Below are 10,634 nucleotides of genomic sequence, written 5' to 3'. Positions count from 1 at the left end.
TGATTGTATAGATGACTGTAAGAGCCTACAATTTTATGAATTTGTCAAATTGTCAAAAGATAGTGAATTAACAGCTGCAGATGCTCCTGTAGCTACCTCCATGTAACTTTTTTTTTTAGATTTTCCAAGAGCCACATAAAAGCTATCAATTAAATCGATTAAACTTTTTGAATGCTAAAGCATTAGCCTCGTCCATTCAAAATACAATTCATGTGGATTAAGTTTCAATCAAAAAAGTTGTATTTTACCTATCAGTTTGTTTTTGTTTGATTTGGGAAAGATTTATAAAAAGACTGTTTTACATATGAAAAGACTGAGCTAATTTAAATTCAGGATGTGGCCTTGAGAGAGTGGTCCAATGCAGTGCACACATGGTCTTTCTTATTTGTCTCAACCAGTTACGACTTCATCAGTCTCGTTGAACTGTAGTCTGCCAGTCCCAGAAAGCACACGTGGTCCAACTAAAGGGTGTAGGGCTACTCAAGAAAATATATATACGTCAGTTGTATGAAAAGTGTCTCCTTGGGACAAATTCTGAGGATTGATCATACATAAGCCAGAGCCAAACTCACAGGACATCTACAGCTAAGACTATGCTATTTCCTGATGAAGAGAAGGCCGTTGATCAACTTAAAGACAGGTAAGCAACTTAAAATGAACTTTTTAATTTGATTTTAATTGATATGCACAAGTACTCACTACTGGCAGAAGTGAACAAATCATTGGTATATTTTCACTTTGGCTGTGGAATGGATTTTAATTACTTTTCATAGAACCTGATTTATCAGCTAAAATGCAAATTGACCACAGTTACAAAAATGTGTTGACAGTAGAACCTGATTTTGTCACTGATCACTTCTTTTATTAGTCTGTATCTGTAAGGGTATCAGCACTTGTGCCCAAGTTATTAAATGAATGTTCCAGCTCAATTGGTATTAACACAGCTCTTTGCCACCACTCTAAAAATCAATGTGATCTCATGTAGCAGTTTACTGAGCATATTTGTAATGTAGAAGGTTTTGTAAGTAGCTGTATATATAAGTATATTTTTTAATGAGTGGGAGTCACCAGTCTTTTTGCTTTCATTGAGTATACCCTGTCACACAAAGCACGGGGGCTTTAGCTGTGCCACAAGCCGGACATTGTGTTCCATAAAAGTCAACAATGCAGCTGAAAATTGGACCCACGTGATGTAATGAAAACAGCAACCTAGACCACTGCCAGAATTTGAGGTGGAGTGTGTATGAACTGTTCGGAGCCCATGTTTTCTCCGTGTGTTTCAGTGTGGTGTCATCAGTTCAGGAGTCTATGGCACAAGTGCAGATGGACAGTGAAGAACTGGCCTCTGTTGGTAAGTTATGGGCATAAAGGCTTTCCGAATGAGAGGACATCCACTGTGAAGCTGGGATCATGGTGTAAGCTGTACAGAAGTGACCCCACTACTTGTAAATGGACACAGCGATGGATTGTATTCGTCTGTGGAAAGGACTGACATTGTTTTTCAGATTAGATTTTTCTCTCATTACAGGAAAGAAAAACATAGAAGAGGAGTTCTTCAGCGCATCTCTTGCTCCCGCTCATTCTTTATGGACCTCTGATGCTAGAAGTTCGGTCAGACTGAGAATAGAAGAAGGATGTCCAGAGGAACCTGTCACAGTTCACCAAATGTTCATAGCCTCAGTTGAAAAATATGGAAACATGCATGCTCTCTCCAGCAAGAAGAACAACAAATGGGAAGAGATAACTTTCTTAGAGTATTATCAATTCTGCCGGAGAGCAGCCAAGAGCTTTATAAAGGTATATTATCCAAAAAGATAATTCGATTTTTCTTTTACTACATGCTTAAGTGACACAATAAATGGTCATAGTTGTAAAAAAATAAATAAAAGAATGTGTTGATGTGTGCAGCTCGGTTTAAAGCGATTCCACGGGGTGGCAATACTAGGATTCAATTCAGCAGAATGGTTCTACTCTGCAGTCGGTGCCATCATGGCAGGGTGAGAAATACACATCCCACAGCGACCAGACTTGCATTAAGCACTGGTCTGAATCACTCAATAACTTTGCACATAATATACTGTGAATGTGCTCTGACCATTATTTATTCCGTACACTCCTGTAGCAGCGACACATTCTCTAACTTCTCTCTCTCCCATAACAACCGTACTGTTCCTTGCAGAGGAATAATGACAGGAATTTATGCAACAAACTCCCCAGAAGCTTGCCAGTATGTGGCGAGTGACTCCAAAGCCAACATTATTGTGGTAGAAAACCAAAAGCAATTGGATAAAATATTGCAGGTACTGTTATAAGTAAAAATGGTACAGTTCTTCATTTACATGCAAAACAATCTGTGGTAAAATGTTCACTCTTGCTACCATAGATACGTGACAGACTACCCCATCTGAAAGCCATAGTGCAGTACAGTGGACAGCTCCAGCAGAAGATCTCAAATCTCTACTCTGTAAGTCCTTCAGACGCAACTTAAAATGATACAGATCCAGAATTACTTTTATGGCTGAGTGGTATGTTGCTGTTTTTGGATAGTGGAAGGAGTTCATGCAGCTGGGTCAGGAGGTTTCTGAGAAACAACTGGATGAAATCATCAGCAGCCAGAGAGCCAACCAATGCTGCATCCTGATTTACACATCTGGCACCACAGGCAAGCCGAAAGGAGTCATGCTCAGTCATGACAATGTAAGCTTCCATGTGGCTGTTGTTTATGTGGACTTATTCAGAGAGATGTTGTTACGCTTATAATGCATTAAACTTACCGATTTAAGAAAATGAAAACACTTTTAAAAAAAAAAACAACAACAAACAATATTCTGTCTTGGTTCGTGATGAATGCACAGATCACATGGACTGCCAATCATGCCAGCAGGGTTGGAGACATGCAGCCAGCCGACACTAAACAGGAGTCACTCGTGAGTTACCTGCCTCTCAGCCACATTGCTGCTCAGATCTATGATCTCTGGACGGGCATCCAGTGGGGTGAGCTGGTATACTTTGCACAACCAGATGCCTTAAAGGTAAATAATGAAAATGCTTTGATCACACAAATGTTAGTATTACCATTTAATTACACGGTATGTCAAAGGTCTGGCAATAGACCAAAGATACACTGTGGAAGAATAAGCACTTTGACAAATGTTGGGTTTTTTTGTGTTTTTTTTTAATAAACTTATTTAGAAGCAAGAAACACACTGAATAATGTAATGTACTCAGTAAAAAAAAATTTGCAGGGAAGCCTGGTATATACACTGAGGGAAGTTTGTCCCACATCCCACATGGGCGTCCCACGTGTATGGGAGAAAATGATGGAGAAGATAAAACAGGAAATTAGCCAGTGTGGATATGTGAAAAAGAAACTGGTGACATGGGCGATGTCAGTCAGCCTGGAAGCCAATCGAAAGTGTATGCAAAAGTAAGTACAGATTGAGTTTTGTGAATAATTCTTCTGAAATGTGACAATATTGAAAATGCATTACACTTTAGGACTGATGATCATTTGGGTTAATATTACCAAAAATACAGCATACAGTCAAGGTGCTTATGGTTGCTTTGATACAAATATCTCCTCAAAATATATGTACAGATGGGTTTTCAAGAGGGAATGATTTAATTGAATAGCTATTTCACTCTTGTTTTTTTTTTTTAATTTTTTTTTAGGGATGATGAGAAACCATTCCTCTTTTCCCTGGCTGAGAGCTTTGTGCTGCAGAAGCTTCGGGCTGAGCTGGGCCTGTCTCGCTGTCAGAAGTTCTTCTCTGGAGCAGCACCAATCAGTAGTGAAACAGTGCAGTTTTTCTTGGGCCTGAACATCCGTTTGTATGAAGCCTATGGCATGAGTGAGAGCACGGGACCTCACTTCATGTCAGGTCCTAAAGCTTACAATCTACCAAGGTAAAAAAAAAAAAAAAAAAAATGTTGTGTAATTTTTGTGGTGCTTAAATTTTAATCTTCTGAGTAAGTGACAGAAATCTTTTTCTGACATGTAGCTGTGGTAAGGTGGTGCCTGGTTGTCAATACAAAATGGCCAACGTGGACTCCGAGGGAACTGGTGAAATTTGCTTTTGGGGACGCAACATTTTTATGGGTTTTCTTAACATGGAAGACAAAACAAGAGAAGCTTTGGATGATGATGGATGGCTGCATTCTGGAGACTTGGGGAGGATCGATGAAGAGGGTTTCTTGTACATCACAGGGAGGATAAAAGGTAGTGTTATCTGAGAAAATAAGGCTATTCTGAGAAAATTGCATATGTTAGGTCGGTGGCTCACATTGTGTTCTGCACTGTGCATGCTGTTCTGACAGTATACGACTTCCTTATTTGTGTTGAGTCATAAACTGCTGAAATGTCAGGGTGCCCTCTCTTTCCATTTAGAGTTGATCATCACAGCTGGTGGGGAGAATGTTCCTCCTGTTCCAATAGAAGAAGCAGTAAAGAAGGAGCTGCCCTTCATCAGCAATGCAATGCTGATTGGAGACAAAAGGAAGTTCTTGTCCATGTTTTTAACCCTAAAGGTAATCTGCCATTAGTTTAGTTAATCTCTTTATATAAATTAAAAAAAAGAAAAGAAAAGTTTTTGATTTAAATGCAGCTGCTGAATTCTTTATTTTGCTTTTAATTCTCTTCTTAGAACAAGGCATTAAGTATAAAGCGGGTGAAACAAGTGTTAATTTTGACCTATAATCATGATTTATGTGAAAATATGTGATGTTCAGGATTTAATTCTTTGTTTCAGTGTTGCAGCAATACAGAAACCATGGAGCCAACAGAGGAGCTGAGTGTGGAGGCTGTGGAGTTTTGCAGACAGTTGGGCAGCCAGGCAACCAAAGTGTCTGACATAATTGGAGGAAGAGCCAAAGAAGTGCACCGGGCAATTCAAGAGGGAATTGACAGAGTCAACTCTGCAGCCACCTCTAATGCCCAACGCATACAGAAGTGGACTATTTTAAGGAAGGACTTCTCCGTCTCTGGAGGAGAGCTGGGTAAATTTGCATCGCTCAGTTGACTGTTCAGCTAAATGCTTTATCATAGTATGAACAGATATGTCACACGATGTTAAACACTGTTTACGTGCTTTTTGCGTTGAATGCCATGCAGTTTTGGGACAGCAGTGACCTCCTCCACATCGTTCTGTTTTCTCGTTCCAGGTCCCACAATGAAGCTTCGTCGCCCTGTTGTCTTGGAGATGTACCACGAAGACATAGAGAGCCTTTATCAAGGATAGAGTCATGTTCCCAGAGAAAGTTCTTTGTAATTGTTAGTATGAAATCCCATGTCACTTGCACACATCTCATGACTCATGAGGACATGCATTGAATTTAATTATACCTCCATCTTGTTTGCAGAATGAAAAAAAACAATAGCAAACCAATATTTTATTTAATATTTCAAATAGTGAATAATGCGTTCTATTATTATACTAGACATTTTAGGAAGTCACATCTTTTTAATGCATCTTTTCATAGGTCTAATTCACACTAGTTTCTAGCCAACACAAGATTTTTACTTTTAAAATCATACAAGTTGCACACCACCTGCATGCCAGGAATTTATTAGATTTCTTTGGTGTAAATATTCATACTCAGTATATATTTTGCACCATTTTGGAGAAAACACATTATAGCAGCTGATAGGCTTTGTGACACCCACAAGAGTAATTTGCATAACAGTGAATAAATAATAATAAAATAAATTTCCTTTATACATTCATGATATTTTCAGAAAGCAAAACAGTTACTCACGCAAAATGTCTGCAAGTTATGTTAGGGCAGTCTCGTGATGTTTAAATCTCTATTTTTTAACCACATAAATGTGACGTATAGCCACGAACATAACAGCAGAATTTGATTTATTGTTAAGCGATCACTAGTACCGTGTCTTAAAATAACAGTGTCAAATACATTTAAGATCAATTGCAGCCAATAAATAGACAATATCTACCACAGATTAAACAGCTCAGAAATATCACGTACGTAACAGAAACTGTTGGTCAGCTGTTTTAAGACAGTAATTTGGAGTGTGCAGTGAGAAAAATAAAACATTCAGGATCTTAAACGCCTGAGTCTTTTTTTTCTTTTAAATACATATTTTGGTTCAAATGTGCAGATACAACATGGCATGATGAAGTTAAGTAACCCAAACCCTAACAGTTAACTCCTGGCCTCACGAGTGTCCTTTCAGTCCATGTCCAGCACTCTTTGACATATCGCTCCTGTGAATTCGGAACACTTGGAGTTTCCTCCCAGGTCTTTTGTCAGAACCTTGAAGACAGACAACAAAAGCAATTTTAAATCTGAACGGAAATATCTATCCAAAGCTGCCTTTCGGGAATAGTAGATTACCTTTTTGTCTCGAATAGTGTCAAAACAGGCAGTTTCAATGTTCTTGGCATGGCCGTGCAGGCCCATGTGCCGCAACATCATCACTGCACTGAGCAGCAAGGCAGTGGGGTTGGCCAGGTCTTTTCCTGCTATATCTGGGGCAGTTCCATGAACCTGACAGTTAGAAATGAATCACAACATCAGAGTCGGCATCTCCATAAGGACGACATTTCTAAAAAGACAACAAACGTAAATAGAACACACTTCCAAGTGCCTTCACTAACTTATCCCACAAAGTGAGTTAGCCTGTGCAACTTGTATTTTGATCGTATGACTACCTGAAGCCTGTGGGGGAAAAAAAGGAGTGACAAATGGTAATAAAGACAACATACCGACTCAAATATGGCCACACCGTTGGCGCCAATGTTGCCACTAGGAGTCACTCCCAGACCTCCAATTAATCCAGCACAAAGGTCACTGTAATGGTAAACACATCAGGTTAACATTGGATTTATTCCAGTGCATATCTTAAACCTGCTGATTTGATTTGTTACACATTTATAAATACTTTGCATCATCCATGCCATTATTTTCATTGTAGTAGCTTTTTCCTTGATTGATGTTAAATTAATTAAAAAACAAAACAAAAAACTACAGCTCACGTAAACATAAATTACTCTGCCTAATTTTAGGTTCTTCCAAATGTTACACAACCTAAATTTCATGTCAAAATATTTCTGGTTGAATCCAGAGAGTCCAGAATACTCTCTTTGTTCTAACACATTTCTTCACGTTCTTTGAAAAAAAAGGCAACCCCACCAACTATCCTATTGTTACAGTATAAATATAGGAGTTTCACTGATGACGTTAGTTACCTCAAGATGTCGCCATACAAATTGGGCATCACCAGAACGTCAAACTGTGTGGGATCCTGTACCATCTGTAAGTGTGCATCGATAGTGCTGCTATTAATTAAAAGTATGTTCAGAGTGCGGCAAAACATTGCTTCTTCCATCGAAAACATCTATTCACACGAAATCAATTGATAAGAAAAGTTATTGTGACTTACATTGAGGCACACAGTGTCCAGATACATCTCAGTGAATTTCACATTTTTGTGCTTTTCAGCAGCTTCTCTGCATTTTCGTAGGAAAAGTCCATCCGACATGCGCCTATAAAATAATGTCAACAGTGGACAACCGTTCGATTTCAGCAAACAGCTTTAAAATGACAGATCACTGTAAGTAATTCAGACCGAATACAACTTACATGATATTCGCCTTATGAACAGCAGTAACACTTGCCCTCTGATTATTTCTTGCATATTCAAAAGCGTACTCTGCAATGCGATGGCTGGCTTGTTCTGTGATGAGCTTAATACTCTGTACAACTCCGTCAACAATCTGAAATGAATAGTGTTCACAGTGACTGCGAGTGTTATTTGAATGACTTCAAACTCAAAATGTTTTGCGAACAATTTCTAAACATCAAAGGCTGTCTGGGTGGATGAAGCAAAAATGAACAAATTCATAAAATACAATATTGAGACAACATATAGATACAATGTTTAGATATATATATATAAAAAAAAATACAACAACATGTTACACCAACACAAGTAATGTTAAAGGGTCTTACCACGTGTTCAATCCCGCTGTATTCTCCCTCAGTGTTCTCCCTAATGGTAACCAGGTTAACATCCGTGTAGGGAGTTTTGTAGCCCTCAATGGACACACAGGGGCGGACATTAGCATAAAGGTCAAAGGTTTTCCTCAGCAGCAGGTTCATGGAGGGGTGGCCAGCAGCTATTGGTGTCTTCAAAGGACCTGTAGATTGTAAATAAATTCAAAACTGTTACCTGTCAGCACAAAAAGAAAATCCCTTTTTGGAGCTATAAGGTCCAAACTAATGTGAACAGTAATGCATCATTACATTTAAAATCCTCCTCTCAACACAATTTTATAAAATGATTTTATTGGTGCTGCAATTTTCAAGTTTGACAAGTTTATTTCACATTTCAAAAACAATTTCACTCCTGAGTTTTTACTGAGGTAATAAATGAGGGTAAAGCTAACGGAATAGTGAGATTAGTTCATATTCTCTTAGAAAAATAAATGTATGAGTATGTCATCATACCTTTCAGGCCAATTTTGTTCTTGTCCATTGATTCTTTGGCATCTAGAGGAATCATCCACTTGCCACCAGGTCCTTTAATAGCTGTAACATTTCTCTCTTCCCATTGAATAGGAGCCTATAGATCAAAAGCATGTGTACAAGACAAGAGCTAAATTAGTTTCCACAATGCAGTCTTTTGACATGAAAATAAATATCTGCTGTAACAACTTTTTAGTTGGATTTATCATTTAATCTGATTTGTGTCTCGAGTGTCAATGCTCCAGTTGCTGGCTAATGCTCCTCCAGTACTAACTTTTGCTGCTTCAAATATCTTCATGACAGCAGTCGAGATCTCTGGACCGATTCCATCACCGGGGATTAAAGTAACAGTTTTCATCTGTGAGGCGGAACAAAAACCCAGAACATTTGAGGACACAGGCAGAAATACACACTTAAAAGACAGTCTGAATTTAGTGCAAGCACTAAGTTATACCAACAATCATCAACAAAAAAGTGTATATATATTGTAGCTTTAGAAGGAAAGATACAAACTCCACGGATGAATGTCTTGGACTGTGGAGTCCCATTCTTCAAAGCGCCAACTACCCGTGACACCTGCCAAACGAAAAGACCCAAACCACAATCAGAAAAAACAAAAAAAAAGACGTATAAACATAAACAAAGTAATAAATACTGTTCTATTGTAAATTTATGACAACAGGCGAAAGCATTAAAAACACAACAATGATGTAAAGTGACTTGGACGTTGTTTTCTGGAGTAGTGAGCATACTAGACTGACCCCAGACTTGTGCACATACATGTTCAGCAGCAGAGCATACTTTGATCAGAGTAACTGCTTTGTGTTGTAATGTTAATCCAAAATGTCCACAATTGTGCTGCTGTGCCAATATTTGGTCAGTCTAGTAAACCAGAGAGCACGTAAAGCTAAACAATTACATGAAACGCACAAGCGATAACACGCTCCGACTCGGAAAAGATTGCAAAACAAAATGCCCATTCCAGATTTCAATAACAATACTTCTACTGTGGGAGATTTTTTTTTTTCTAACGCAGCAAGAATAATCAACATTTGAATAGTTACGGATGTTGAACTTACTTCCTGTGGTTTGATTTTATCCTTGCCATTGCTCGATAAACCCAATTTTCTGAGCAGATTAAGAATCTGTAGACGATAGATATTTGTTGCCATGACGTAGACTTACCAGAAAATAATCAAACTTGAGCAATCAGGTATGAACCGTGTCTACGATGCGTTATAACAAGAGACCAAATGTGTAGTTAGCTTATTGCTAGCTTCGATAGCGGTCAGGAGGTCAGGTTGCTATAGTAACTGCAAGCGAGTAGCAATATGCGTTAGCGCCGAGCTAAGTCGTTAGCAGAGTCTCCGGGTCTTTCCTGGAGTCGAACCGCGTGAACGACGGTCACAGAGCCCGATGTCAGCTGAGTGACTGAAACAAAGTGCCGCAATTGTGGGCGATTTACACATATTTCCGCGTACATACCGCTGACCTCCATGCGTTCCCCGCCATCCTGAGCGAGCCAAGGTCGACGCAGCAGCAGCAGCAGCAGCAGCGGAACTTGTCAAGCTGACAACAGTAAAGACCGGATGTCCGTTCTAAACGATTTATTTTTCAAAATAAACTCATATTACAAACATTCACACAGTTCATAACGTTATGTTCCTACGAATACCAATTTTTTTTTAGACATAGTCCACATATGCACTTCCCTCTCCCTCCAATATACTGCTGCCCATTTCTACACCGAGTAAGATGTTAGAGGCAGGGCGCCCTTTGCTCTTACTTTGGATGTCTTCCGGAAGTGGTACCGAGATTTAGGAGCGTGACTTTACGTGTACTGTGAAATGTAAAATTTAATTAATAAAATATAAATAATGCAACCTTCTCATAAGAAAAAGTAGACTATGTGTGACCCTTCAAAGGGCTAATATTGCTCATGTTAAGTATGGACGGCCTGGGATATTAAGTGGAACAGATTTGCAATACGATTGTCACCAGCAGGTGGCGCCAGTGACAGCTTCTTCTTGTTGAACACGCACATCATTAAGACACCTTCTTTTGCTCTGGATATACAAATTGTGTATATAATGCATGTATACCTATTCCTAAATTAGACTAAATAAAGAAATGCGAGTAGAAATAAA

General features: G+C 38.9%; 2 protein-coding genes across 4 annotated transcripts; one reads left to right on the top strand and one right to left on the bottom strand.

Annotated features, from left to right (window-relative positions):
• The first annotated feature begins 404 nt into the window (after positions 1-404).
• On the top strand, positions 405-5,373 carry acsbg1 (acyl-CoA synthetase bubblegum family member 1). The gene is made up of 14 exons (XM_069708634.1): positions 405-640; positions 1,284-1,351; positions 1,529-1,797; positions 1,909-1,997; positions 2,180-2,300; positions 2,384-2,464; positions 2,548-2,697; positions 2,856-3,032; positions 3,246-3,427; positions 3,673-3,906; positions 4,002-4,219; positions 4,388-4,527; positions 4,749-4,995; positions 5,161-5,373. Exons 1-14 carry the CDS (start codon positions 594-596, stop codon positions 5,235-5,237), a joined length of 2,100 nt encoding a protein of 699 aa, XP_069564735.1. The 5' UTR covers positions 405-593; the 3' UTR covers positions 5,238-5,373.
• Positions 5,374-5,548: 175 nt separating this feature from the next.
• idh3a (isocitrate dehydrogenase (NAD(+)) 3 catalytic subunit alpha) lies at positions 5,549-10,567 on the bottom strand. Of its 3 annotated transcripts, XM_069708635.1 has the most exons (12): positions 9,973-10,048; positions 9,567-9,632; positions 9,001-9,063; positions 8,762-8,845; positions 8,470-8,584; positions 7,972-8,159; positions 7,603-7,736; positions 7,403-7,505; positions 7,209-7,273; positions 6,726-6,810; positions 6,355-6,507; positions 5,549-6,273 (listed from the first exon to the last, which is right to left on the bottom strand). In XM_069708635.1, exons 1-12 carry the CDS (start codon positions 9,997-9,999, stop codon positions 6,190-6,192), a joined length of 1,167 nt encoding a protein of 388 aa, XP_069564736.1. In that variant the 5' UTR covers positions 10,000-10,048; the 3' UTR covers positions 5,549-6,189. The 3 variants fall into 3 exon arrangements, with proteins under 3 accessions (XP_069564736.1, XP_069564737.1, XP_069564738.1); XM_069708636.1 differs by lacking the exon at positions 9,567-9,632 and having other exon boundaries at positions 9,973-10,567; XM_069708637.1 differs by lacking the exons at positions 9,567-9,632; positions 9,973-10,048 and adding an exon at positions 9,673-9,958.
• Positions 10,568-10,634: the final 67 nt, after the last annotated feature.

The sequence above is a fragment of the Brachyistius frenatus genome, unplaced genomic scaffold (assembly GCF_029030835.1).
Source record: "Brachyistius frenatus isolate BFR_SWC_R1_liver_20210118 unplaced genomic scaffold, ASM2903083v1 Contig_77, whole genome shotgun sequence".
Taxonomy (NCBI): Eukaryota; Metazoa; Chordata; class Actinopteri; family Embiotocidae; genus Brachyistius; species Brachyistius frenatus.
This window is presented reverse-complemented; position numbering and strand designations above follow the sequence as displayed.

Excerpts from the sequence above, each read along its gene's own strand:
- acsbg1 (XM_069708634.1), top strand. The coding sequence starts at position 594 with ATGCTATTTCCTGATGAAGAGAAGGCCGTTGATCAACTTAAAGACAG. Across the intron at positions 641-1,283 it reads GTTGATCAACTTAAAGACAG|TGTGGTGTCATCAGTTCAGG; the intron begins GTAAGCAACTTA and ends CGTGTGTTTCAG. Across the intron at positions 3,907-4,001 it reads AAAGCTTACAATCTACCAAG|CTGTGGTAAGGTGGTGCCTG; the intron begins GTAAAAAAAAAA and ends TCTGACATGTAG.
- idh3a (XM_069708635.1), bottom strand. The coding sequence starts at position 9,999 with ATGGCGGGGAACGCATGGAGGTCAGCG. Across the intron at positions 9,633-9,972 it reads GGAACGCATGGAGGTCAGCG|ATTCTTAATCTGCTCAGAAA; the intron begins GTATGTACGCGG and ends TATCGTCTACAG. Across the intron at positions 6,508-6,725 it reads GTGTGGCCATATTTGAGTCG|GTTCATGGAACTGCCCCAGA; the intron begins GTATGTTGTCTT and ends TCTAACTGTCAG.